The sequence below is a fragment of the Symphalangus syndactylus genome, chromosome 11 (assembly GCF_028878055.3).
Source record: "Symphalangus syndactylus isolate Jambi chromosome 11, NHGRI_mSymSyn1-v2.1_pri, whole genome shotgun sequence".
Taxonomy (NCBI): domain Eukaryota; kingdom Metazoa; phylum Chordata; class Mammalia; order Primates; family Hylobatidae; genus Symphalangus; species Symphalangus syndactylus.
The window spans coordinates 21102850-21128632 of NC_072433.2; the positions used below are offsets into that span (position 1 = coordinate 21102850).

Genomic DNA, 25783 nt, shown 5'->3' on the forward strand with positions numbered 1-25783 from the left:
AAATGTTTGTTAACTGAATGGTTTCAGAGATCACTTTAAATATACTTTGTTCTAGATTCGAACATACAACCAAAAGTTCAGAGGCCAACTTTAGCTAGGTTCTACATATTCTACAAACATCTAGAGTTCTAAGAAGAGATCCAGTAGAATTACTCCACTGAGGGAAGAGATTTATGCTTTTTGAGAGCGCTATCTGCTGCCTAACAGTCATTTCAGGACACTCTGTTCTAAGTAATATGCTGCCTTCAGGATCCTGGGGCGTAAGTACTGTGAAAAACGTGTGCTGTCAGCAATTTGAGTGTCAGCATTGTGATAAGACACTTAGCCGATGGATCACTCCGTACTTTCATCCTCCAACACACAAAGCACAGTACCTCCGTTAGGTAAACTTTTGCCTAGCTTATCTGTGCCTGTTGTATTTATCAAAGAGCCAAGGACAACTTCAGTGTGCACTTAAGTATTCTTATTGGCCTCCTTAACAACCTAAACTTCTCCCTACTGAGCACAGTCCATCTGTGAACACAACGACTAAATACATAAATGTCAACACTCTTGCTCTGAAAACTATTACAAAGTATCACATGGCAGGGGCACAGAACTATTAATAATCTGTTTGTCACTCAATTTACCAAAAACACTAGATTGAGAAAGGCTCTCAGTTTGTTACCGTTTTATTGAGACATCCAAATCTTTAAGACAGTCCACAATTGTGCTTCTGTGCCTCTGTACTGCATTATGATCTGTCTGTACAGTCTTCAACAAAGATGTCAGAGCCACATATCTGGATGAAACAGTTGCAAAATAACAGAGTTAAAATGTAAAATTCAGGATAGTTTTTCTCTGTTTAAATAATAAAAAGAAAGACATCTAATGGATAAGAGAAAGCATACATTTTTATTTAAAAGAAAGTTAGTGAACACAAAAGTAACATTTCAAAGGTATAAGCAATACCATAATCTAAAACAGTGGCAACCCGGAGACACTTTGGATTTTAGATTTGCATTCATGGTCAAGTCCATTTAAACTTCTAAAAGTAGGCCGGGAATGGTGGCTCACACCTGTAATCCCAGCACTATGGGAGGCCAAGGCAGGTGGATACCTGAGGTCAGTAGTTCAAGACCAGCCTGGCCAACATGGTGAAATCCTATCTCTACTAAAAATATAAAAAGTAGCTGGGCACATGGGTGTCAGGTGCCTGTAGTCCTAGCTAGTCAAGGGGCTGAGGCATGAGAATTGCTGGAACCTGGGAGGCTGAGGTTGCAGTGGGCCGAGATCATGCCACTGCACTCCAGCCTGGGGGACAGAGCGAGACTCTGTCTCAAAAAAATAAAATTGGGACTGGGCGTGGTGGCTCATGCCTGTAATCCCAGCACTTTGGGAGGCCAAGGCGGGCGGATCAAGAGGTCAGGAGATTGACACTACCCTGGCTACCACGGTGAAACCCCATCTCTACTAAAAATACAAAAAACTAGCTGGGCGTGGTGGCAGGCACCTGTAGTCCCAGCTACTCAGGAGGCTGAGGCAGGAGAATGGCTCTCGGGAGGTGGAGCTTGCAGTGAGCGGAGATCATGCCACTGCACTCCAGCCTAGGCAACAGAGCGAGACTCCGTCTCAAAAAAAAAAAAAATAATTAAATATAAAATATAAAATAAATAGAAGTGACGGACTCAATTCTTTTAAAGTGTTCCAAATAGTAAAACAAAAAGAGCATACAATATGTCTTCTAAGGCTGCCTTTGCCCCAAAATGCAATTTTAATTTTAACATTTGAGTTTTCTCTGCTTTTATTTGATACCGGTACCAAAACTGCCTCTATAAAAATTTGAGTTTAAAATCCAAGTATTTAACTTAGTATGTTAGTGTTTTAAAATTTTATTTATGTATTTATTTTTTAAAAGAGATAGGGTCCCTGACTATGTTGCCCAGGCTGGTCTCGAACTCGGGCTCAAGCATTCCTCCCACCTTAGCCTGCCAAAGTGCTGGATTACAGGTGTGAGCCACCACGCCTGGCAATCCAAGTGTTCTTTAGAAGGAGAAGATAATTCAGGGCGCCACAATAATTATTTCCACATCTTTTTTTTTTTGAAACGGGGTCTCGGCCAGGTGCAGTGGCTCATGCCTGTAATCCCAGCACTTCAGGAGGACAAGGCGGGCGGATTACCTGAGGTTAGGAGTTAAAGACCAGCCCAGACAACATGGTGAAACCCCATCTCTATTAAAAATACAAAAAAATTAGCTGGGTGTGGTGGCGTTCACCTGTAAACCCAGCTACTCAGGAGGCTGAGGCAAGAGAATCGCTTGAACTTGGGAGGCGAGGGTTGCGGGGAGCCAAGACTGTGCCACTGCACTCAAGCCTGGGCAACAAGAGCGAAACTCCGTCTCAAAAAAAAAAAAAAAAAAAAAAAAAAAGAAACAGGGCCTCACTCTGTCACCTAGACTGGAATGCAGTGGCGTGATCACAGCTCACTGCAGCTTCAACCTCCTGGGTTCAGGTGATCCTCCCACCTCAGCCTCCCGAGTAGCTGGGACTACAGGTGCACATCACCAAGCCACCTGGCTCATTTCTGTATTTTTCTGTAGAGATGGAGTTTTGTCATGTTGCCCAGGCTGGTCTCGAACTCCTGGGCTCATGATCCACCCATCTCTGCCTCCCAAAGTGTTGGCATTACAGGGGTGAGCCACTACGCCTAGCTTCCACATCTTTTCATGTTTAATATAAGAAAAATTTCTCCTGATTAGAAAAACAGGTAAGCAGGAATATTCACTACATACAGGAAAATAACAAAATAAAAGATATACTGATCAATTCATTTACCGAAAAAACTAGAGTTCACAAAGACATTCCAGATTTGCTACCTGAAATGTTACATATTTCTTAATTTAGAGCAAGGGTCAACAAACTACAGCCCACCTGTAAAACCCAGCTCTCTGCTGTTTTTGTACATCAAAATATTTTTTCATACTAGTTCCCAAGTTTGATGTAAATCAATTTTATTGAACACAGACACACTCATCATTTACATACTGTCTATGGCTAATTTCATGCTAAGGGGCAGAGGTGAGTAGTTTACCAAAGACTCCATGGCCCACAAAGCCTAAAATATTTACCATCTGACCCTTTACAGAAAAATTTTGCTGACTCTTGATTTACAGAACAAATAGGAATATATGCCATGAGATAAATCCTCAAGTTCTTCACAAAACAGTAGTTTTAAGACCAGAAAAGCATAAAAATTCTGAGCTAAAAGTTCTAGATATGTGACTTAATACATGTATGATCTTGAGCAAAATCGCTCTTAAAATAATGGGCTTATAATATCCAAGATAAAAGACATAGTTCAGTTGACTTACCTAATATTCTTGTCATTGTTCAATAAGAAACGACCCAGGATATTTATGGCTAGGACCTTAAGAGAAACAGCATAAATCGAAATTTAGGAAAATTGAAGTTTTATATTGTTTCCTGAGTTTAAAGGATCACTTCGTGGCCTCTGGAGCTTCACAGACTGCTAGCAAAAAAAAAAAAAAGGGCCGGGCACGGTGGCTCATGCCTGTAATCACACAACTTTGGGAGGCCAAGGTCAGTGGATCACAAGGTCAGTGAGCCAAGATGGTACCACTGTATTCCAGTCAGAGCAACAGAGCAAGACTCCATCTCAAAAAAAAAAAAAAAAAGGAAAAAATCTAAAGGCAAACTCTTAAAATCATATTCTACTGGAAGGTTGTTTTAATGCTTTGACAGTGTTTTGTCAGTGGAAGAATAATATTAGTACAGCCTCTTTAGAGGGAAATCTGGCAATAACCATATTTAAAATGAATATATATTCTCTGTTTTATCCATTTCACTTTTAGGAATTGATCTGACAAACAACTGTACATATAGACAAAAGTCTACTGTGGCACTACTGATAACTGCAAATGATAGGAGATACCCTAAAACTCCGTTAATAGCAAATTTGCTAATTATACTATGGCACATCCATGCAATGGAATGTCACGCAGCCATTAAGACAGAATGCATTCTGACACATGGTTCAACCTTTAAGACATTATGTTAAATAAAATAAGATAATCTGCTTTTCAAAAGGATAAAAACTGTACGATTCCACTTACATGAGGTACTGTGATATGGTGAAATACATATTTGGTTTTTGCCCGTTTCCTGGCATACAACTCCTAAATCCCTTGGAATTTCCTGTGTGACAGCATCTTTAGTTCTAATGATATGGGCTTCTAAGATAGCCTCAGAATGGAGATTGGTTGCCAGGGTAACAACCATGATATTAGAGGATTGGAACTTTCAGTCCTATCCCCCAACCTTGGGGAGGGGAGAGATCCTGAAGGTTAAGCTGATCACCGATGATTTAATCAATCATGTCTGTGTAATGAGGCCTCCAAAAATCCCAAATGGAGAGGGTTCAGAAGAGCTTCCAGATAGCTGAACATGTGGAGCTTCCTGGAGGGCGGCACATCTGGAGAGGGTATGGAAGCTTCCAACCCCTTCCCACATGCCTTGCCCTGTGCATCTCTTCCATCTGGCTGTTCATCTATATCCTTTATAACAAACCAGCAAGCATATGTAAAGTGTTTCCCTGAGTTCTGTGAGCCACTCTAGCGAGCTAACCAAACCTGAGGAGGGGGTTGTGGGAACCCTGACTTACAGCTGGTTGGTCAGAAGCACAGGTCACAACCTGAGCTTGGGAGTGGCATCTGAAGTTGGGGCGGGGTGGTCAGTCTTGTGGGACTGAGCCCTCAAACTGTGGGATGTGACACCTTATCTCCAGGGAAACAGTGTCAGAATTGAATTCAATTAGAGGATACCCAGCTGGTATCCACCAGAAAACTGCTTGATGTATAGGGAAATAGCCCCAACACATATGGTGTCAGAAGTGAAATGTTGGAGCTGGACATGACGGCTCACATTACTCGGGAGGCTGAGGTGGGAGGATTGCTTGAGGCCAGGAGTTCAAGATCAGCCTGAGCAACAGAGAGAGACTTGTTACTAAAACAAAACAAAAAAGAAGTGAAGTGTTGAATGACTGTGTGAGAGTAGAGAGTAAAAAGTAGAAAACACATTTTGGGATTTTTTCTTACATCTCTTCAGAGGTAACTGAGAGTAGTTAAATTCACAGACAGAAAGTAGAATGGTGGTTGCCAGGGACTAGAGGTAGTTACAGCAAGGAGAGTTATTGTTTAATGGATAAAGACTTTAAGAACACAAAAAAGTTCTGGAGATAAACTATAGTACTGGTTACACAACAAGATGAGTGTACTAACTGAACTGTTCACTTAAAAATGCTTAAAATGGTAAATTTTATGTTATATATATTTTATCACAATTAAGAATACAAGAACAAGACTTATCTCTATGCATGAATTTGGAAGTGGCTCCGAGATAATGTTAGGTGAACAAAGTGTGGTGCAGAACAATATATATGGTATGTTACCATTCTGTTTGAAAGGTGGGGAGAGGAAAAGAACTTAACCTAAGTTACTTTGGTTATCTAACTAGATACTGTAATGGTACAGACAAAAAGAACTGTACACAAATATTATACTCTGGTAAATTTGCTTTTTACAAGGCTATGGGCTAACAGTTCTAATATTAATAAATGATAGAATGAACAAATTCATGAAGGAGAAAGGATAACTCCTCTTTATAGAAGAATTCCAATTAATGAGAAAAAAATGAGGGAAATGGAAAGTTGTCATTAGAATACATCTTAATAATTGTTGTGGGCAAGATCCTCTGGTGGATACTAAAACTGATAGGTAAAAGTCTGAGGATAGGATGTTTACGTAGTCTCAAAATAGCTGCCAAAATATTTTTAATTACAAAAGAAAAAATAATGACTTTACAGTGAAAAGACCCAGCAGACATCATCTCAACTAAATGATCAAGGTTAACGTCACCAATGATAAGACAAATATATTTACTATATTGCTACACCTGAGATCTCCCAAAGTTTATTATAATCAATGTTAAGCCGTCATGGGAAAGAATATTTCAGATACCAAAAATCCAGCATTCCACATTTTGCATCATTCTTTCTTAAAGTCGAGTTCCAAATGGAATACAATTCTGAAGTACTGAAGTCCAAGTCAACCATTCTAAGTGAAACATTTAGGTGGGGAAGAAAAGATTCAAAAAGACTTACTCGCAATCCACTCTCTGACTTAATATCCATGATAGTCAAAACCGTTTCATAAAGAATAGCATTTCCTACATTTTTACTAGTCTCAGTATTAGTGGCAACCTGAAAAGACATATTGAGGGCAGTACATAAGTGATAAAAACAATGCTCCCAAAAAATATTCACAGGTAACAAGAGGCATTTTGTGATTACAGCTATGAATAGGGAAACACAAATAAAAACTGCTCCATATAACCATAATCATTCTACTCCCAGCGAAAGTAAAATAAATATATATTTAATATAAGTTTGATCTACTCACCTGTGCTAATATATCATTCATAGCTTCACTTGAATCATCATCATTTCGTCCTAAAATTCTTAATAACCGCAAAATTCGTACCTAACGTGCAAAATATGAGAGGTGTCAACAAATTATGTCTCACACAAAGAAGTCTCACTTGGTATGAAATTCAAATAACTAAATGAAGTCTTAGAAATTCATTTGGAAACATTTATTCATATTAGAAATCGTCAAATATCAAACAGAAGAATTGAAAACATTTTCTTTAGAGAGGCTATATATGCTTCTACATCTAATAAAGTTATTATAAGACAACCCACACTTCAGTAATCCACAGCTAAAGGATACTACCAGATACTACCGCGCCTGCAGAGCTATATTAAAAAATTCAAATAATAAATGATTTTGACTGTTAAAACTGTAATTTGAAGTGGGGCACAGTGGCTCTTGCCTGTAATCCCAGTACTCTGAGAGGCAGAGGTGGGCGGGCTGCTTGAGTCCAGGAGTTTGAGACCAGCCTGGGCAACATGGTAAAGCCCTGTCTCTACAAAATATACAAAATGAGCCGGGCATGGTGGTGTGCACCTGAAATCCCAGCTACTTGGGAGGATCACTTGACCCTGGGAGGTCGAGGCTGCAGCGAGGCAAGATTGTGCCACTGCACTCCAGCCTAAGTGACAGAGCAAGACCTTGTCTCAAAAAAACAAACAAAAAAAAAAACTTGTAATTGTATCCTCTTAATCTAATATAGAATTGTGTCACTATTCATTAATATAATTAATCAATTAACTACCAAATTTCTACTCAACACAAACTTAAGAGGAAGGAAATTGTCTACTTAAAAGATATTAAATTCATATAACATTTATTTAAAACGTTCTTTCAACCTCACCTGCAAAAAGGGGTCACTGATACCAGAAACATCATGTTCTGGTGAATATCCGGACATGATGAGGTTCTTTAAAATACGAACTAATTGGGGCACAAGCTGCAGAGAAGAAAGATGCATCAAAAAACAGTGAATATTGAAGAATGTCTCATGGATAGGCAGGTCCTTTGGTTTAGAAAAAGAGTGTAAGGGTCCGAGTCCAAGCAAATTCTACTGATTTAATATACTAGTGTATTGTAGATGTTTGATAAACTTAGGAGTAACTTAGGCCAATATTCAAGAAGTAGTATGTATTTTATCTGGATAAAACCAAACCAGACTTTTTTATGCCAGAGTTATATGTAAAGATATTACAAATAATATTGGGTCAGAAAGCCTATGGGAACCAGGTAAAACAGATGCCTATGGGGCATACCGCATTTCTAGTTCTGTAGAACGTGACTTGCCTAGGTGGCAAAAACATGTTCAGTTTTCATCCATTCAAACATTTGCATGTAACATGTCATCACACCAAAATACAACTAGTGATCTTATTAAAATTATAACTTTAAAACATACAACCTCAAATAGAGAAAAAAAATCTCTTCTCTTAAGATAGAAGAGTTATACCCTTTTCCAACAAACAGGGAATACCAAAGCTGACAACAGTAATACGGTAATCAAATGGAAAAGACACATGAAAAAATTAAATCTTTCATCTTAAGAGATATCAAGGCCATGAATAATTTCCTCTTCCTATTCTTAACTCACATGATACAATTTTTTTAAATTTCAGGACTTACTTATATATGGCTTTGTGGCCTGTTTTCTTGTCTTTTCAATGAGACTGTACATTCCTTATAATCAGGAATTTCCTTCCTGTCCTTCCTTTACTTTATCCATTAAGAGTCCTAACACATAGTAAAGGCAATTTTACTGCCAAGCCGAAGATGTTTTAAATCTTGGCACTCATTTCATTTCTGTTGATCAATTACTTGATATTAAAACAAAAGGTTTGCCACAATAGGAACTTTTTATGTTTCCAACTAAAAACTCAATTTTTAGCTATATAAACAACTCTAATGACCAAAAATTAAGTTAAACAGTGTGCAAAGTGAACTGCATTCCATCTCTTTTGCAGGCAATTTTAGCTACAATTCTGCTGCAACTCAGTTATTTTTTTCTCACTGTATTTAGACTCTGTCCCTTCCCTACTCCCCAAGCCTAAAAGGGGATCAAGATTGAAATGAAAAGCCAAGCTATATCCAACGAGTGCACTCAAAGCATTCAAAACATTAAGGCCACTTCTAAACACAAGAAAACACAATATGTATGAATTTAAATAAGTTGAGCCATAACAGTTTGGAATTAAGTAACTTATAAGTCACCTAAACAAAAGTCTACTTTGGACAACTCCAAATAAGACAAATCTAAGCCATGGAGATCTGCAAATTCATTAAATCTGTCGACTATGGGCAAAGTTATATTAGAGATAATAATATACCTTTTAAAACCCCTTTAAATCAGTATTTTTGTAATAAAACGAAGACCAAGTAGTTACCAAGCTTATCTTGCATATTTCCCAATGGTCTCTTTTTTTTGTACTACCTATAACCCTAGTTATTTTTTATCTGGTTATTTCTTGGAAAAGTCATTTTTCCTTGGGCTACTAAATTCAGAAATTGTTTTATCCACTGCCAAAAAGGCCAACACATCACATAAGATTACCCTGGGACACAGAGCACAAATGTCTAAATGTTCAGCATACAATTCTTGGAACCCAGTTTCATTTTTCAGACAAAAATGCAAGTTATTAAAACTGATGACAAGACAGACAAAATAAGATGACATAGGGAAAGGCTGCAGCCATGAAAATCAGTTGGTGCCCACTACTCTACCTCAAAATCCTTTTAATATTCCAAAACTTCTATGTAAGATTAAGTACAGGTAAGGGAGAAATAAAAGCTCTAAGTCTGAACTGAAAGCTCAGCAGTACATACGGAGCTTTTTAAAGTATGAGGTTACCCATATGCGGTTCTAAAATATCTACTTCAAAAAGCAGCAGCATTTTGTGTCAAAGCTCCAGACTAATCTGGAATTGCCATCACCAAAGCCACTGGGAAACTGCTCAAAGTTTCTCAAGTAAAGATAAAGAAAAGGCAGAGAAGAAGGCTTACAACTCAAGAAAGGCTGCAACTGAAATCCAAGGCTGACTTTGGAGTCAGGAGTTTAAGTGACAAAACAAAAACTAGACTAGGAAGTTAGCCAAAAATGCTAGAACAATAACTCACAGTACTAAGCACAGCTTCAGCATTAGTGTATTTTAAAAGCCACATTTGTGGATGGATACACAAAAGCTACTAAGGACCTAATGCCAGCATGCACCATCTAAAAGAGGGTTAATTCTTACCTTTTCATTCTAACATACAGCAGGATTCCAAACAGACAACAGGAACAAAACATACAAAGCAAGCATTAGGGACAGATACGGGTCTCATACTATATTACAATAATTTAATCAAGACATGAACATCTAAGGGAAAAAAAAGCCAAAAAAGAACTCCTGTTAGAGCCTTACTAGATCTAAAGTACAAAGTGAGTTCTATTTATGGAATGACCAGCATCCTATAAAAGAAGTTCAATGCATGTAACTACCCAAAGAACAGTCTTCTTCTGAGTCCTCCTTACTACTGTCTTCTAAAATTAAGTGGAGAAACAGAAATGTCCACTTTAAAATACTAGTTAAAAAAAAAAAAAAAAAGGCCAGGCGCGGTGGCTCACGCCTGTAATCCCAGCACTTTGGGAGGCTGAGGCGGGTGGATCACCTGAGGTCAAGAGTTCAAACCAGCCTGGCTAACATGGTGAAACTCCATCTCTACTAAAAATACAAAACAAAATTAGCCGGGCATGGTGGCAGGCGCCTGTAGTCCCAGCTATTCAGGAGGCTGAGGGAGGAGAATCACTTGAACCCAGGAGGTGGAGGTTGCAGTGAGCCGAGATTGCACCACTGCACCCCAGCCTGGGCGACAGAGCCGGACTCTGTCTCAAAAAAAAAAGAGAGAGAGAAGAGAGTACTTAAGAGAGCTAAGACTTCCATCACAGGAGTCAATGGCCTAAAATGAACAGTGGGGTAAGAGTAATAAAAAAATTTTTAGTTTTAACCTTAAAAAAATAGAAAAGGGCCGGGCGCGGTGGCTCACGCCTGTAATCCCAGCACTTTGGGAGGCTGAGGCAGGTGGATCACGAGGTCAGGAGATCGAGACCATCCTGGCTAACACAGTGAAACCCTGACTCTACTAAAAATACAATTAGTTGGGCGTGGTGGTAAGGCGCCTATAGTCCCAGCTACTCAGGAGGCTGAGGCAGGAGAATGGCATGAACCTGGGAGGCAGAGCTTGCAGTCAGCCGAGATCGCGCCACTGCACTCCAGCATAGGCAACAGAGCAAGACTGTCTCAAAAAAAAAAAAAAAAAAAAAAAAAAAAAGAAAAGAAATTCCTGTCTTAAAAAAAAAACAAAAAACAGGCCAGGAGCAGTGGTTCACACTTGTAATCCCAGCACTTTGGGAGGCTGAGGCAGGCTGATCACCTGAGGTCAGGAGTTCAAGACCAGCTTGGCCAACATGGTGAAACCCCGACTCTCCTAAAAATACAAAAATTAGATGGGCATGGTGGTGCACACACCTGTAATCCCAGCTACGTGGGAGGCTGAGGCAGGAGAATCGCTTGAACCCAGGAGGTGGAGGTTGCAGTGAGCCGAGATCGGGCCATTGCACTCCAGCCTAGGCAAAAAGAGCAAAACTACATCTCAAAAAAAAAAAAAAAAAAAAAACCACACACGCAAAACTCCTATTTCTAATTTGACCTCAGATTATGTTTCCTGACTGAAACGTGAAAACAGCAGATAAACACATGAGATTGGTGTGTCTGCCAACAATGAGAGACTTCTATCATGAAAGGGAAAACAATACTAGTGCCAGTTCTTACTTATATGCCTAAATCTGGCTTCCAGCCCAACTGCATAGCAGGGCTAGTTAAATCCCTTATTCAGATTCATTGCTTGCTTTCAAAAAAAATAAATAAATAAGTAAGAAAATCATGTACTTTTCAGGAAAAACATTTTTCAATCAAGAAAGGCTTTGGCCTACAGAATGGCACCTACCTTTCTGAAATGCGCAAGCATGTCTGGGCTTCGCTCACACATTTCTGTGAGGAGGACTACAGATGTGTGGAGGACACCTGAAAGAAAAGATCAAAGGAAAACTAAAAATGAGGCCTATTATTCAATTTTATAGAATAGGACTTTGAGTTCCTGAAGGTCAATTCCAAAAGGATAGTTGCTACTTTTGCTTTTTAATCCCCCAAAGAATCTAAGCATTGAAGTGAATACAAAGGAGGAACTTAATAGATGCCTGATTTAAAACTGGCCAAGTTGGTAAAATCGGAATGTTTTCAACAATTATGTTATCAAAATAATTATTAAAAAGTGACGACCAATACATATGTCTCTCCATCTGAGAATATCCATAAAAACATACAATGTAAGCTAGGTATGATCTGTTCTACACTTAATCAGTAAGCTATTACCTGAGTTCTAACAGATAATTCAAGAAGAAAAATCTTAGTAAGATTTTACATTTCCAGATAAAATGCATCAAAACTCTGAGAAAACTTTGGATGACAAAGTAAATTTAATTGCTCGAGAGTCAGTAAAAACAATCTCACAATGCTTTTCACTAAGTAATAAATACATGCTCCAAATAATTCAGTTGTTCAACAAGTATATTTTGAGCATTCTGGGCACAGCACTGAATTTATCAAATTAAATATACCATACAATTTTTCCTCTTAGCATTTAAGCCACATGAATTTTCTTTATTCAGAACTTATTTCACTGACTTCAAATAAGAATAAAATGTTTGGGAAAAGAACAGCCACATTCCATTTAATTCCTCTGTTTTATATAAAGATTCTGAGTACCTAATACCAGCTTCTGTCAGAAATAACCCAAAAGAATTTTCACAATTTTTGAGTCTGGCAGGGTCTGGCTCTGTAGCCCAGGCTAGAGTGCAGTGGTACAATCTTGGCTCACTGCAACTTCTGCCTCCCAGGCACAAGCCATCCTCCCACTTCAGCCTCCTGAGTAGCTGGGACCACAGGCATGTGCCACCACACCCAGCTAATTTTCGTATTTTTTGCAGAGATGGGTTCTGACTTTGTTGCCCAGGCTGGTCCTGAGCTCAAGTGATCTGCCCACCTTGGCCTCCCAAACTGCTGGGATTACAGGCATGAGCTACCACGCCCAGCCGCACAAATCGTATACTCCTACTATACGATAATGAAATTTTTTCTTTTATTGTAAAACAGGCAAGAAATCCAAGGATTTTACACATGAAAATTATGGGTAGGCTCATTTGTATATTATACTAAATATTAATAACTTAATATTTTTAATAAAGTAAAAGAGGACCAGAGATGAAAGATAAGTTTACTATGAAGGAATCAGTCTCTAATATAAAACTAGGATATGTGAGTGGAAAGACTTGTCAGACCAGACCTTCCTGGAAAAGTGTCTAAGGCACAGCAGAAAGGCGACTCCACTGTTCTGAGAGACACAGGACTAACATTGCCTTAAGCCTTTTCTCTTTCACTTTCTCCCTCAATACTTCATGAATACATCCAAATTACATTACCATGGTTCTTCTCATTCAATAAATTTTTTGTTGCTGGTAAAAACATCTCCATAAGTTCAGGAACTTTCCTGATGACATGAACAGCACACAGTGCTGCCTATAAAAAAAATAAAATAAAAGAACAAAAGGTTTATTTCAATTATGCCAGGGCAACCAATCTTATAAAAAAACCACCAACACAAAAATCTCACCAACTAGTTCATCTACTAGAAAAATAAAGAAGGAAGAGTTTAGATATTAGATTTATGGCTGGACACAGTGATGGCCCACTCCTATAATCCCAGCACTTTGGGAGCCCCAAGGCAGGAGAATCACTTGAGCCCAGGAGTTTGAGAACAGCCTGGGCAACACAGCAAGAACCTGCCTCTATTTAAAAAAATTAAGAGGAGAGAAAATTATTTATTAACTGGTTGGGGATTTCCAGTTTATACTATTATATTAAAGAGATCTTCTAGTTCACCTCTCCCTTTGTTCATATATTGCTAGACAAGCAGGCAAAAACTTTCTACATTAGACTATGTATGGTTAATATGAATTTATCAAAAAGTTAAACATAACTTATGTGGAGCTTTGAGGAAGTAAAAATAGATAACGATCTCAATCTGCGATAATCATACCTCTGAGTAAGATGACTAACAGGCTATAAAAACATCACACAACTGGAAGATATATACTATAAATGCTATAAATCTACTGTTATGTTTAATAGTATCTATGTGGCCCTCAAATGACTCTGCTGACATCAAGAAAATCATTTGAAAAACACTTAGTCTCTACTAAAGAAAAGATGGTTTTACTAGCTTGTTCACTGGAAAATAAAAGTACATTTAAACACTGACTTTGTATATCCCCCAAAGTAACTATAACTACTATACGTTTGAGTCAAATACCATAAAAGTTTAGATATATTAACAAAAATAATTTCTGCTAATTCCATCCATGTTATACTTGGGAGGAAAAAAATATTTTTTCTTTTCTTTTTTTTTTTTTTTTTTTGAGACGGAGTCTCGCTCAGTCACCCAGGCTAGAGTGCAATGGCGCGATCTTGGCTCACTGCAAGCTCTGCCTCCTGGGTTCACGTCATTCTCCTGCCTCAGCCTCCAGGTGAGGGACTACGGGCGCCCGCCACCACGCCCGGCTAATTTTTTTTGTATTTTTAGTAGAGACGGGGCTTCACCATGTTAGCCAGGATGGTCTCGATCTCCTGACCTTGTGATCCGCCCATCTTGGCCTCCCAAAGTGCTGGGATTACAGGCATGAGCCACCGCACCCGGCCTTTTTTTTCTAACCTGCAGGAGTGCTTCATTTTAATATGATAATGAGCTTTCTGAACAAGAGTAGCTCACATATTCTTTAAGAAAAAAGACCAGCTTACAAATTAAGAAAATAATTTAACTTTGTTTGCAGCCATCATTAACTGCATATCATCCTGGGAAATGGCTTGGCCCTTTCAACGCCTCTTTCCCAAACCATTAATAGAGAGGCACAGAAAATGCCAAACAGATCACAGTTTATGTTCATTTCTTAGACTTCTAAATTCCATACACTTCATTTTCAAAGGTTGTAGGGTTCAAGCAATTTTTAAAAACTCAATAAAATGCTTGTATCAACAAATAAAATCAGATAGAAGAATAATTCTTTTCTATTACTAATCCATTCAGAAAGTGGGTTCTACATCATTCCCTAATAATTATCTAGGTCCCAATGGAACTGCCCTTCCAGAGACACAAAGGCACTAATACAAAGATACGGGCATTAATTATTAGGACAAAAGTAAATTCATAAAAATCTGTTCATAATCACCTTGTTTTAATACTGTTTAGAATCAGATAACTTAGGAATTTGGTATGCCACCTAGGATATATCCAGTAACATATGTTTGTTTATAAATCACTTCCTTAAAAAAAGAGGAATTAAGGTTAATATATCATCATGTAAAACAGATTTACTGCACAGAAAAAATGACTTTACATTATCATCAGATCTTTCAAAAATGAGTAATCTGCCTGCTCACCTCCATAATACTCCCTAATCCAAACAGACATTTGCTTCATTAAAAGTTACCTTTTTTCTTAAGTAAGAGTTGGAGGTTTTCAGGAGCTTCTCTACCTCTCCTGCAAGATCTCTGCACATCTCTGAGGAGCCCATGCAGCCGAGGGTACAAAGTGCTAACCCCTGTACGAATTGCGTGCTATGATTAAGATCACTGCAAAAGAAAAGAGGAAGGTAGGAACAAGCCTGGTGCTCCCCAAGAAGCAGCTTCACAATTTCAAACTAGTTCAGAATGACTCAAGATTTCTCCAATAACAAAAACAATAGGATTATTTGTTGCAGAAAATGTTTATCCCAACTTTATTACAAATTATCAATACAGTAAACAGACTGACAGTCCCTCCTATAGGCTTACAAGCCAATGTTTCCAGGTACCAAAGCAGTAGAAGTTGAAAAACATGTTATCTACTGGATATCAGACACACACTTTAGAAAACTCAACAAAGTTGGCAGCGGGGTGGGGGTGGTTCACACCTGTAATCCTAGCACTTTCGGAGGCCGAGGCAGGTGGATCACCTGAGGTCAAGAGTTCGAGACCAGCCTGGCCAACATGGTGAAACCTCATCTCCACTAAAACTGTAAAAACTGGCCGAGCATGGTGGCAGGCGCCTATAATCCCAGCTACTTGGGAGGCTGAGTAGCTACCCAGGTTCAAGTGATTCTTCTGCCTCAGCCTCTCAAGTAGCTGGGACTACAGGTGCACACCACCACATCAGGTTAATTTTTGTATTTTGTATTTTTAGTAGAAACGGGGTTTCACCACATTGACCAGGCTGGTCTTGAACTCCTGACCTCGTGATCCGAGATCACGCCACTGCACTCCAGCCTGGGCAACAGAGCGAGACTCCATCTCAAAAAGAAAAAAAAAAAAAAGGAACAAAGTAGGCCAGGCGCAGTGGCTCAAGCCTGTAACCCTAGTACTTTGGGAAGCCGAGGCGGGTAGATAATCTGAGGTCAGGAGTTTGAGACCAGCCTGGCCAACAGGGCGAAACCCTCTCTCTACTAAAAATACAAATATTAGCCAGGCGTGGTGGCAGGTGCCTATAATCCCAGCTACTCAGGAGGCTGAGGCAGGAGAATCACTTCAACCAGGATGGCGGTGGGGGAGGATGGTGGCGGCGGAGGAGGATGCAGTGAGCCAAGATCACGCCACTTCACTCCAGCCTGAGCAAAAGAGCAAGACTCCGTCTCAAAGAAAATACAAAAAAGAACAAAGTATTTAATAGTTGTTAGAAGAAAGAAAAGTAAGACTTACTTCTTGATACAGTTGGTCATGAGAAGATGGACATCTTGTCTTTCATCTAACAGCAGCATTGCCCCTAAATAGCCAATGCGTTTGTCTGTAAATTTTTGAGAGGCAATAAGCTTGAGGCACTCCAACTGCAAAAAAAGAAAAAAGAAAGAAAGAAATTAAAAACTTGCTACCACAATCTAGAAAAGCAATGTTTTTAACCCAGAGTCCCCAGCTGGCTAAAGTACAAATGTGTTTCATCAAACTACCTAAATCTTTTCTTTTTTTTTTTGAGACAGAGTTTCACTCTGGTTGCCCAGGCTGGAGTGCAATGGCACGATCTCGGCTCACCGCAACCTCTGCCTCCCAGGTTGAAGCCATCCTCCTGCCTCAGCCTGCCGAGTAGCTGGGACTACAGGCACCCACCACCATGCCTGGCTAATTTTTGCATTTTTAGTAGAGACAGGGTTTCACCATGTTGGTCAGGCTGGTCTTGAACTCCTGACCTCTGCCGATCCACCTGCCTCGGCCTCCCAAAGTGCTGGGATTACAGGCATGAGCCACTGCGCCTGGCTCTCTTCTTTTCTCTTTTCTCTCTCTCTCTCTCCCTCCCCCCTCCCTCTTTTTTTTTTTTTTTTTGAGACGGGGTTTTGCTCTTGTCGCCCAGGCTACAGTGCAATGGCGCGATCCCGGCTCACTGCAACCTCCACCTCCTGGGTTCAAGCGATTCTCCTGCCTCAGCCTTCCGAGTAACTGGGACTACAAGCCCCCACCACCAAACCCAGGTAATTTTTTTTTTGTATTTTTAGAACAGACAGGGTTTCAACATGTTGGCCAGGCTGGTCACAAACTCCTGACCACAGATGATCCGCCCACCTCAGCCTCCCAAAGTTTTGGTATTACAGGCGTGAGCCACCGCGCCCAGCCAAACTACCTAAATCTTTTTAGAAGGCAAAGATTTAAGACCTTTGGATATCTTAATAGAAATCAAGTTCTAGAACAGATCACTTCATCAAGGCCCCATGATATTTGCCATTCAAATAATCTCTCAGTTTTACATTAGTTTTGCAGATTCACACAAACACAAATTAGAAGTATTATAAGAGATTAACAAACCAAATTCCTACTTTAATCCCCAAGTTACATTAAATGAGCACCTAACGTGTATTTAAGGTATAGTTCCATTTTGGGAATTAAAAGACTCAATAATTAGAAATACACTAACCCATACTAACCATGAGGAATGTATAATTAATTTAAAAAGAGAGAGGCAATAACTAAGTTTAATATAATGTGGAAAGTATGTGAACCAAGTACATTCAGAGCTTGATCCAAGTACTATGGGAGAGGGCGAGGGTTTAGAATCCAATACAGAAAAAACGGAAAACTCAGTAGTGGAATTAAGTTAAAAAGATTTACATGATTTCTTCTTTACATCATTGTTAGAAATAGCTTCTTAGGGCTTAAGAGTTCTTGTAAATTAGTTTGTCCCTCTACTTGGCCTTTCTTGAACCACCTTAAAAATCACTTTGACATACTTTATCACTCCATCTTGACAAACATGGAAAAGGCCAAAACATTACCTCTACAGCAGTATTCAAAGGGCGTACACAAGACAGACTAACCAAGAAGAGTTTTAAAAACCATGATCCCCTGTAGAATCATACATCCCAAGGGAAGGGGCTCAAATGGATACCTGTGTATACAGCAAGCTAAAATCACGTGAGACTACTTTCCATTATGAATTTATCTACTAAATTCGAAAGTGAAATTGAGGAAAGTAAAACAGTTCCACAGAGTTGTTTCAAGCTATTTAAAAACTGCTCTCTCAATGTACCTGCATTAAAAACATCTAAAGTTAGCTGAATGACTATACTATCACGAGCATTTCAAAGAAGTCTCCAAGGAAAATAACCAGGATCAAAAAGGAAAACATAAATGCCTTGTGAAATTGAAAAGATTATGTAAGTAACACATCTTCCCTTTCTTCTTCAGATTCAATTTAAATTTAAAAAGCAATTTCTGAAACAGAAGTTGATGAAAGTCATCTTTACAATGTCAACAGAAAATTTACTAAGGTGAGTGAGAAAATCAGAAGCTAAAATATTATCAAACAAATCCTACTCTTTTTCAGACTGGTTTTTCAATCTTCTCATTTCATAATTCTGTAAGTATTTTAGTAGTGTAAGTAAATGTTCCAAGAATCAGATATCAGAGTTTTCATCATCCTCATTCAATATTACTTCTGACAAACTCCAAGCATTACACAAATAAATTATCCAAAAATATTTTATTAGGAATAGGCCACACTCTTAGGCATTAATACTACTTTGTGGTTTTAGGGTCAAGTGTAGTTTTTTTGTTTTTGTTTTTCTTTTTTTTTTTTGCATGACCATTTCTTATTAAACAAAAAAAGGCAGGCGGGGAGCAGTGGCTCACGCCTGTAATCTCAACACTTTGGGAGGCCAAGGTGGATGGATCACCTGAGATCAGGAGTTCGAGACCAGCCTGGCCAACATGGTGAAACCCCGTTTCTACTAAAAATACAAAAATTAGCCAGGTGTGGTGGTGGGCGCCTGTAATCCCAGCTACTTGGGAAGCTGAGGCAGGAGAATCGTTTGAAATTTGAAGGCGGAGGTTGCAGTGAGCTGAGATCGCGCCACTGCACTCCAGCCTAGGAAAAGAGCCAAATTGTTAACCAAAAAAAAAAACAAAAAAAAACAAAAAAAACAAAACAAACAAACAAACAAAAAACTATACCAAAAAGGGAGGGGAGGGGGGCAGCTGTGGGGTTTGGCCCCAACCCCAGCCCACCCACAGTCTGGTGCTGTCTGACAGGAGGGGATCCGAGGGAGATCCCAGGCAGGATAGGGAAGAGGCAGGACATGAGGCTAGGGGATGCAGAGGTTAGGCAGGAGAGGCTACCAGAGGGTGGGGGGAGCAGGAGGGAGGCAAGAAGAAAACAAAGAGAGAGGAGCAACTGGGGGCCAGCTGGGGAGCTCAGATGGAGCAGGTCAGGAGGTGGAACAGTGGCAGAGTGAGGGTGGAGGGGTCAGTGTCTGGAGAGGCAGAAATGAGAAAGCTGGGGAGAAAGAAGAGGGTGGCGGCTCTGGTGCAGAGCCCATAGCAAGGAGCCAGGCGAAGACTGGCCGGACTTGTCTGCTCCCACCCCAACCTGCAGGCCAAGAGAGGCCTCCCATCCCCAGCCTGTTGGCAGGGGGTCATGCCGATGCCCCATTCTGTCTTCTACTGCTAGGGATCCGGTTCATCCTCCTCTTCAGCAGCTCTCTTCAGCTCGGGCCCTTCATCATCTCCTTCTTCCTCTTCTCCTCCTCCTCCACCACTTCTTTCTTTCGCTCTTTCTGGCTTGCCTTCTCCTCCACCTTCTCCTTCAGGTCCTTGGTGCCCAACTCAGCCACTGCCTCCATGCTTTTCTCCAACATGGTGCTAGGACTGGGGCTGGCAGGGAGCTAGAGTCCCAGGGCCAAGATAGAGGGGCCCTGGACAGTGGAGGGTGGCTGAGACCAGAACCTGGCATTGTGACAATGGCGGCAGCAGCAGCGGCTGCTCAGTCAGGTCAAGTTTTAAGATAGTCGTCACACTAAGTCACCAGTGACTGATGAATACAAGCTGTTTTTTTGTGACATTTGTTTAAGACATACCTAAAATTTGCCCTCTCCTGTGTGCAACAGGCACAGAGAAGAGGTGGAAAAACAAAACAAACAACAACAACAAAAAAACCACCTTACCTAAAAACTAAACAGCAAAAAGAAAAACTGAAATTTAAAGGGGCAAGCATTATTTCAATATTCCCCCATTTATACAGCGACTGCTTCAAAAACAAGCATTTGCTTTTTGAAGGTGACAAATCTAAGGGAAAATATAAGGTTATATGACTGGAAATAGCATCTGATATATACACTCCAGTGATGGATTAACTCTGATCACACTTTATACTTAAGTGGCCAGCAATAGTGCTGAGAATATACCATGTTTAATCTTTAAGAATGTTATCAAGGCCGGGTGCAGTGGCTCACACCTGTAATGCTAGCACTTCGGGAGGCCGAGGTGGGTGGATTGCCTGAGCTCAGGAGTTCTAGACCAGCCTGCGCAACACGGTGAAACCCTGTCTCTACTGAAATACAAAAAATTAGCCAAGCGTGGCAGCATGAGCCTGTAATCCCAGCTACCTGGGAGGCTGAGGAAGGAGAATCACTTGAAAGCGGGAGAAGGAGGTTGCAGTGAGCTGAGATCGCGCCACTGCCCTCCAGCCAGGGCAACAAATCGAGACTCTGTCTTAAAAAAAAAAAAAAAAAAAGGAAAAAAAAGAATGTTATCAAAGTTTTCAAATGTTGAAAAAGAAAGATAAAGGTTTGGGGGAAAAAAGTACAATGGGGGAGACGCACACAAAAGGAGGGCATCCATTTTTCCGCAGCAATCTCCAAATCTCCAAAAGCAAAACTCCACACTGTTGCATGAGTTAAAGAACAGAAGGAAAAGAGTAATCAATTACATGTATCTGCCCCTTAGGTAACAATCTCAAATATTTCAGTGGAGTACTACTACTCCACTTAAAGCTACTTGAAAAACCTACCTGAAACATTTCTAACCACAACTCTAGCAGATGCTTTAAGACCAGAGTAAATAGTCCAGCTTTTATATCCAAACTCCACACAATTAACGGAAAACTTTTACTTCAAACTCTTAGCAGAAGCATTCTAGTCAGCCATTAACAACAAGCCTAAGAGATTGAAGTTTTCAGCCCTCTTTGTAACAAATACAGTGCCTGAAGAAGTGGTTCCCAAACTTAACTGGTCAGAACAGGTAGGAGAGTTTTGAAAACTATGGGTCACCACCCCCACCCCACCCCCACCGATATTCTGATGGAGTAAATCTGACATAGACACTGACAATTTAATTTTTACAAAATTTTTCTAGATAACTCTCTTTTTGGGGGAGTAGGTGGGAGAGTCTCACTCTGTCACCCAGGCTGGAGTGCAGTGGTGCTATCTCGGCTTAATGCAACCTCCTCTGACTCTCGCGTTCAAGCAGTTCTCGTGCCTCAACCTCCCAAGTAGCTGGGACTACAGATGCATGCCACCAACCCCAACTAATTTTTGTGTTTTTAGTAGAGATGGGGTTTTGCCATGTTAACCAGGCTGGTCTCAAACTCCTGGCTTCAAGTGATCTGCCCACCTCAGCCTCCCAAAGTGCTGGGATTACAGGTGTGAGCAATCGCACCCCGCCAAATGGCTCTTAATGTTACAATTTTCTTTGAATTTCAAAGCTATTTTACAAAGAGAACTTTCCATGTTTCTGGCCTTTTTACATTTTCCTGTAGCAAATACAAATGTTGCCACTTATCAGTGTTTAATCCGGTTACCCCTGGATAAAAGCTGCACCTATTTTGTTAGCTTTTAGAACAGTCTCGCACATGGTCAGATGCACATCTAAATTGCTCACAGCTGTAATCCCAGCACTTTGGGGAGGCCAAGGCGGGAGGATTCCTTGAGCCCAGGAGCTCAAGACAAGTCCAGGCAACCCAGCAAGACCCCATCTCTACAAAATTTAAAAACAAAAAATTTTGTTTAAAAGTTTCTTTTTTTTTTTTTTTTTTTTTTTTGAGACAAAGTCTGGCTCTGTCACCCAGGCTGGGGTGCAGTGGTGCGATCTTGGCTCACTGCAACCTCTACCTCCTGGGTTCAAGCAATTCTCCTGCCTCAGCCTCCCAAGTAGCTGAGACTACAGGCACGCACCACTATGTCCGGCTAATTTTTGTGTTTTTAGTAGAGACAGGGTTCCACCATGTTGGCCAGGCTGGTCTTGAACTCCTGACCTCAAGCAAGCCACCGTTTCGGCCTCGTGCTGGGATTACAGGCGTGAGCCACCGCGCCGGCCAAAAGTTTCTTAAACAAAGTTTTGTCTTAAAATTTTGTTGAAACATTTTTTTAAATCAGCTAGGCGTGGTGGCATGTGCCTGTAGTCTCAACTACTCAGGAGGCTCAGGCAGCAGGATCGCTTGAACCTCCTGTTGAAGGCTGCAGTGAACTATGATTGCACCACTGCACTCCAGCCTGAGTGACAGAGTAAGATCCTGTCTCTTAATTTAAAAAAAAAAAAAAAAAAAAATTGCAGCTTTATGATATGAACAATCACCTTAATGAAAAGATGCAATTAAACTTCTGTAAATATTAACAGGCCTGCAACTGATTGGGTAGATCTTTTTAAAAGTTACCTTTATTTATTTTGGTTTTTTTTGTTTAGGGACAGGTCTTGCTCTATCGCCCAAGCTGGAGTACAATGGCATGATCACAGTTCACTTGTTAGTTCACAGTAACCTCTAACTCTTGGGCTCAGGCCATCCTCCTGCCTCAGCCTCCCAAGTAGCTACAACTATAGGCATGTGCCACCATATGAGGTGAATTTTTTAAGTTTTTTTTTTTGTTGTTTTTTTTTTGAGCTGGAGTCTCGCTCTGTCGCCCAGGCTGGAGTGCAGTGGCACAATCCCGGCTCACTGCAACCTCCGCCTCCCAGGTTCAAGTGATTCTCCTGCCTCAGCCTCTCGAGTAGCTAGGACTACAGGTGCATGGTGCCACGCCCAACTAATTTTTTGTATTTTAGTAAAGACGGGGTTTCACCGTATTGCCCAGGCACTACGGTGCCTAGTCAAACTCCTGAGCTCAGGCCATCTGCCTGCCTCAGCCTCCTAAAGTGCTGGAATTATAAGCATAGGCCACTGTACCCAGCCCTAACTTCTTACTTTTGTAGAGATGAGGTCTCACTATGTTACCCGGGCTGGTCTTAAATTCCTGTCCTCAAATGATCCTTCTGCCTTGGCCTCCCAAAGTGCTGGGATTATAGGCATGAGCCACCATACCCAACCTATTTCTTTTTAATATTCAGAAATAACTGCCTGGTTTATACACACACACCTAAAATCATCATTTTTGAAAAGCAAGTTTGTTACAACTGCACTACCACTATGTAGGCCTGACAACATAAAATCTATATAGACCAGAGTCTGTTTTTTCATTCTTCTGGCAGAAAAACAAAAAAACAAAAACCTGACATTCCTAGTGAATCCAATTGTTTCTTTTGAGAAAGTTATGAAATATTCCACTCAAAATACATAAAAATCACATAACTGTCACTGACCCACCAAGCAGCTTTATCAAATCTTAACATTTCACCCTATTTATTTTAAAGTTTTTAACATTACAAATTCAACTGAAGCCCTCTGTGTAATGGGCCTCAATCTCATTTCTCCATCCCAGAAGTAATCAAAACCCTAAACTGCTGCTCATGACTGCCATGCCATATATTCTTACTACACACGGAGAGACAGGTGGTTTTAAATGTTTTAAACTTTAAACAAATATCAAACTGTATTCCTGCTCTTTTCACTCAACGGCTTTGAGTATTACATCAAGACAAGAAGTTCTAATTCAGTCATAACTCATTGCTACATAGTATCCCACTTTTGAATATAAACTTACCTATTATCTGAGGACAAACAGATTGTTTGCAATGTTTTACCTATTAGAAACACTGCTGAAATGAATACTCTTATACATACATGTCTTTGTATACTGGAAAATTTATCTAGGTTATATACCTAAGGAGTCTTGATCAAATTCAGATTTTTCAGGTTTTGCTTTGTTCTGTTGTGATCTCATTTTGCAAATATGCACCACTTAGAGCCAGTGGTATGAACTTTCATCAGGAGACATATAATTATTTCTGGCAGTCGTATCTCTTTTGTGACATTAGCAGCACGGATGATCATCATGGGTTGCAAAATGATTATATTCTAATTCATTCCTTCATTTATTAGTTGGACTACAGCTCTAAGAAGAAATTTCTCTATGTAGAATGAAGGCCATACTATTGCTAAGGAAAGGCAATATAAATGTTTATTTCAATCAATTACAATTATTATCCTTTTTTTATTGACACAGAGTCTTACTCTGCCAACCAGGAAGGAGTGCAGTGGCATGATCTCGCCTCACGGCAACCTCCGCCTCCCAGGTTCAAGCGATTCTCAAGCCTCAGCCTCCGGAATACCTGGGATTACAGGTATCTGCCACCACGCCCGGCTAATTTTTGTATTTTTAGTAGAGATGGGGTTTCACCATGTTGGTCAGGCTGGTCTCGAACTCCTGAGCTCAAGCAATCTGCCCACCTCAGCTTCACAAAAGACTGAGATTACAGGTTTAGTCACCACACCCAGCCTACAATTATTATTATTATTATTATTATTATTATTATTATTTTTGAGATGGAGTCTCGCTCTGTTACCCAGGGCGGAGTGCAGTGGCAAGTCTCGGCTCACTGCAACCTCCAGCTCCCGGGTTCAAGCGATTCTCCTGCCTCAGCCTTCTGAGTAGCTGGGATTAATAGGTGCCTGCCACCATGCCCGTTTAATTTTTGTATTTTTAGTAGAGACGGGGTTTCACCATGTTGGCCAGGATGGTATCAAACTCCTGACCTCATGATCTGCCTGCCTCGGCCTCCCAAAGTGCTGGGATTACAGGCATGAGCCACCATGCCCGGCCGATTATTATTCTTGTTAATACTCAAATTATCTCTTTTGGGGGTATGACTGCCTCTTCTGGTGACTACTGAAACCTTTTGACATGATCTTTGCAGTCTTTCTTGCTTTCTGGCATAGTAACATCATTCAAGCTTATTTTGTACATTTCCTTACCCTGGATTTGGGATCAGCCATCTTTCCCATGGGCTGAAAATAGTATTTGGAGATCACAGTCTAGGCTTAAGGATAGCTCATTGCTCTGGTCTGGTGATTAATTCTGAGGCCTTTCAAGGAATAGTACTAGCTTAAGTACTTTTTTTTAAGAAAAAATTCCTTAATGTGAGAAGCGTGTCTACTAAACCCTATGACAGTCACCCATATATTACTGTAGAGCATTTGTTTACAGCTTTAACAAGAGTGGCTATTATCATCACTTATTTGCAATAATGTACTACCTGTACAGTGTAATAAAAAAATAAGAAAATGTATAAGGATGTCAAAGGAAAAAAAAGAACTGCCATTGTTTGCACACAATAGTAGTATTGGCTACATGGAAACAATGACGTCTACAGAGACTCTTAGAACCAAGTTCAATAATGTGGCAAAGCAGACAAATATTTTTAAAAATCAATTCTATCACTATAGATCTACAACGTAATTATTTAAAATTTTAAAGGATACTATTTGCAGTAGAAACAGGAGCTCTAAAGAACCTACAAATATACTTCTCCAAAGATGTGTAAGACTTAAAAATCCTGTGTTTTAAGGGAAATTTTTTTAAAATTTTTTAAAAAGATGTATAAGACTGTATGGAGAACACTGTAAAATTTAGAGAAGCTAAAGAAGTGCAGTCCTATCCTACACAGATGGAAGGGAAGAATATCCTACACAGGTAATTGGGTATGGCAAGCAAGGCTAGAACTGAGGAAAAACAGAATCAGGCCCAGCCTAAAAGCAGCATACTACTGACA

The 25783-nt window shown here is 40.1% G+C and overlaps 1 protein-coding gene and 1 non-coding gene across 4 annotated transcripts in view; both read right to left on the reverse strand.

Moving 5' to 3' along the window:
- The window catches only part of AP1G1 (adaptor related protein complex 1 subunit gamma 1), an 80094-nt gene that overhangs the window by 27439 nt on the left and 26872 nt on the right, over positions 1-25783 (reverse strand). For 2 of the 3 annotated variants that reach the window (XM_055298499.2, XM_063611591.1), the window contains exons 3-11: positions 16304-16428; positions 15061-15202; positions 12997-13093; positions 11466-11542; positions 7330-7425; positions 6456-6536; positions 6158-6256; positions 3351-3406; positions 668-781 (exon numbers count right to left, since the gene is read on the reverse strand). In XM_055298499.2, the coding sequence (XP_055154474.1) occupies positions 668-781; positions 3351-3406; positions 6158-6256; positions 6456-6536; positions 7330-7425; positions 11466-11542; positions 12997-13093; positions 15061-15202; positions 16304-16428 (887 nt within the window). Of the gene's footprint in view, positions 1-667; positions 782-3350; positions 3407-6157; positions 6257-6455; positions 6537-7329; positions 7426-9715; positions 9725-11465; positions 11543-12996; positions 13094-15060; positions 15203-16303; positions 16429-25783 lie in introns of all 3 variants that reach the window. The other variant, XM_055298497.2, reaches the window with a different exon arrangement.
- Positions 278-363, reverse strand: LOC129457923 (small nucleolar RNA SNORD71). The gene has a single exon (XR_008649460.1). It is a non-coding gene; the product is annotated as a small nucleolar RNA SNORD71 (small nucleolar RNA).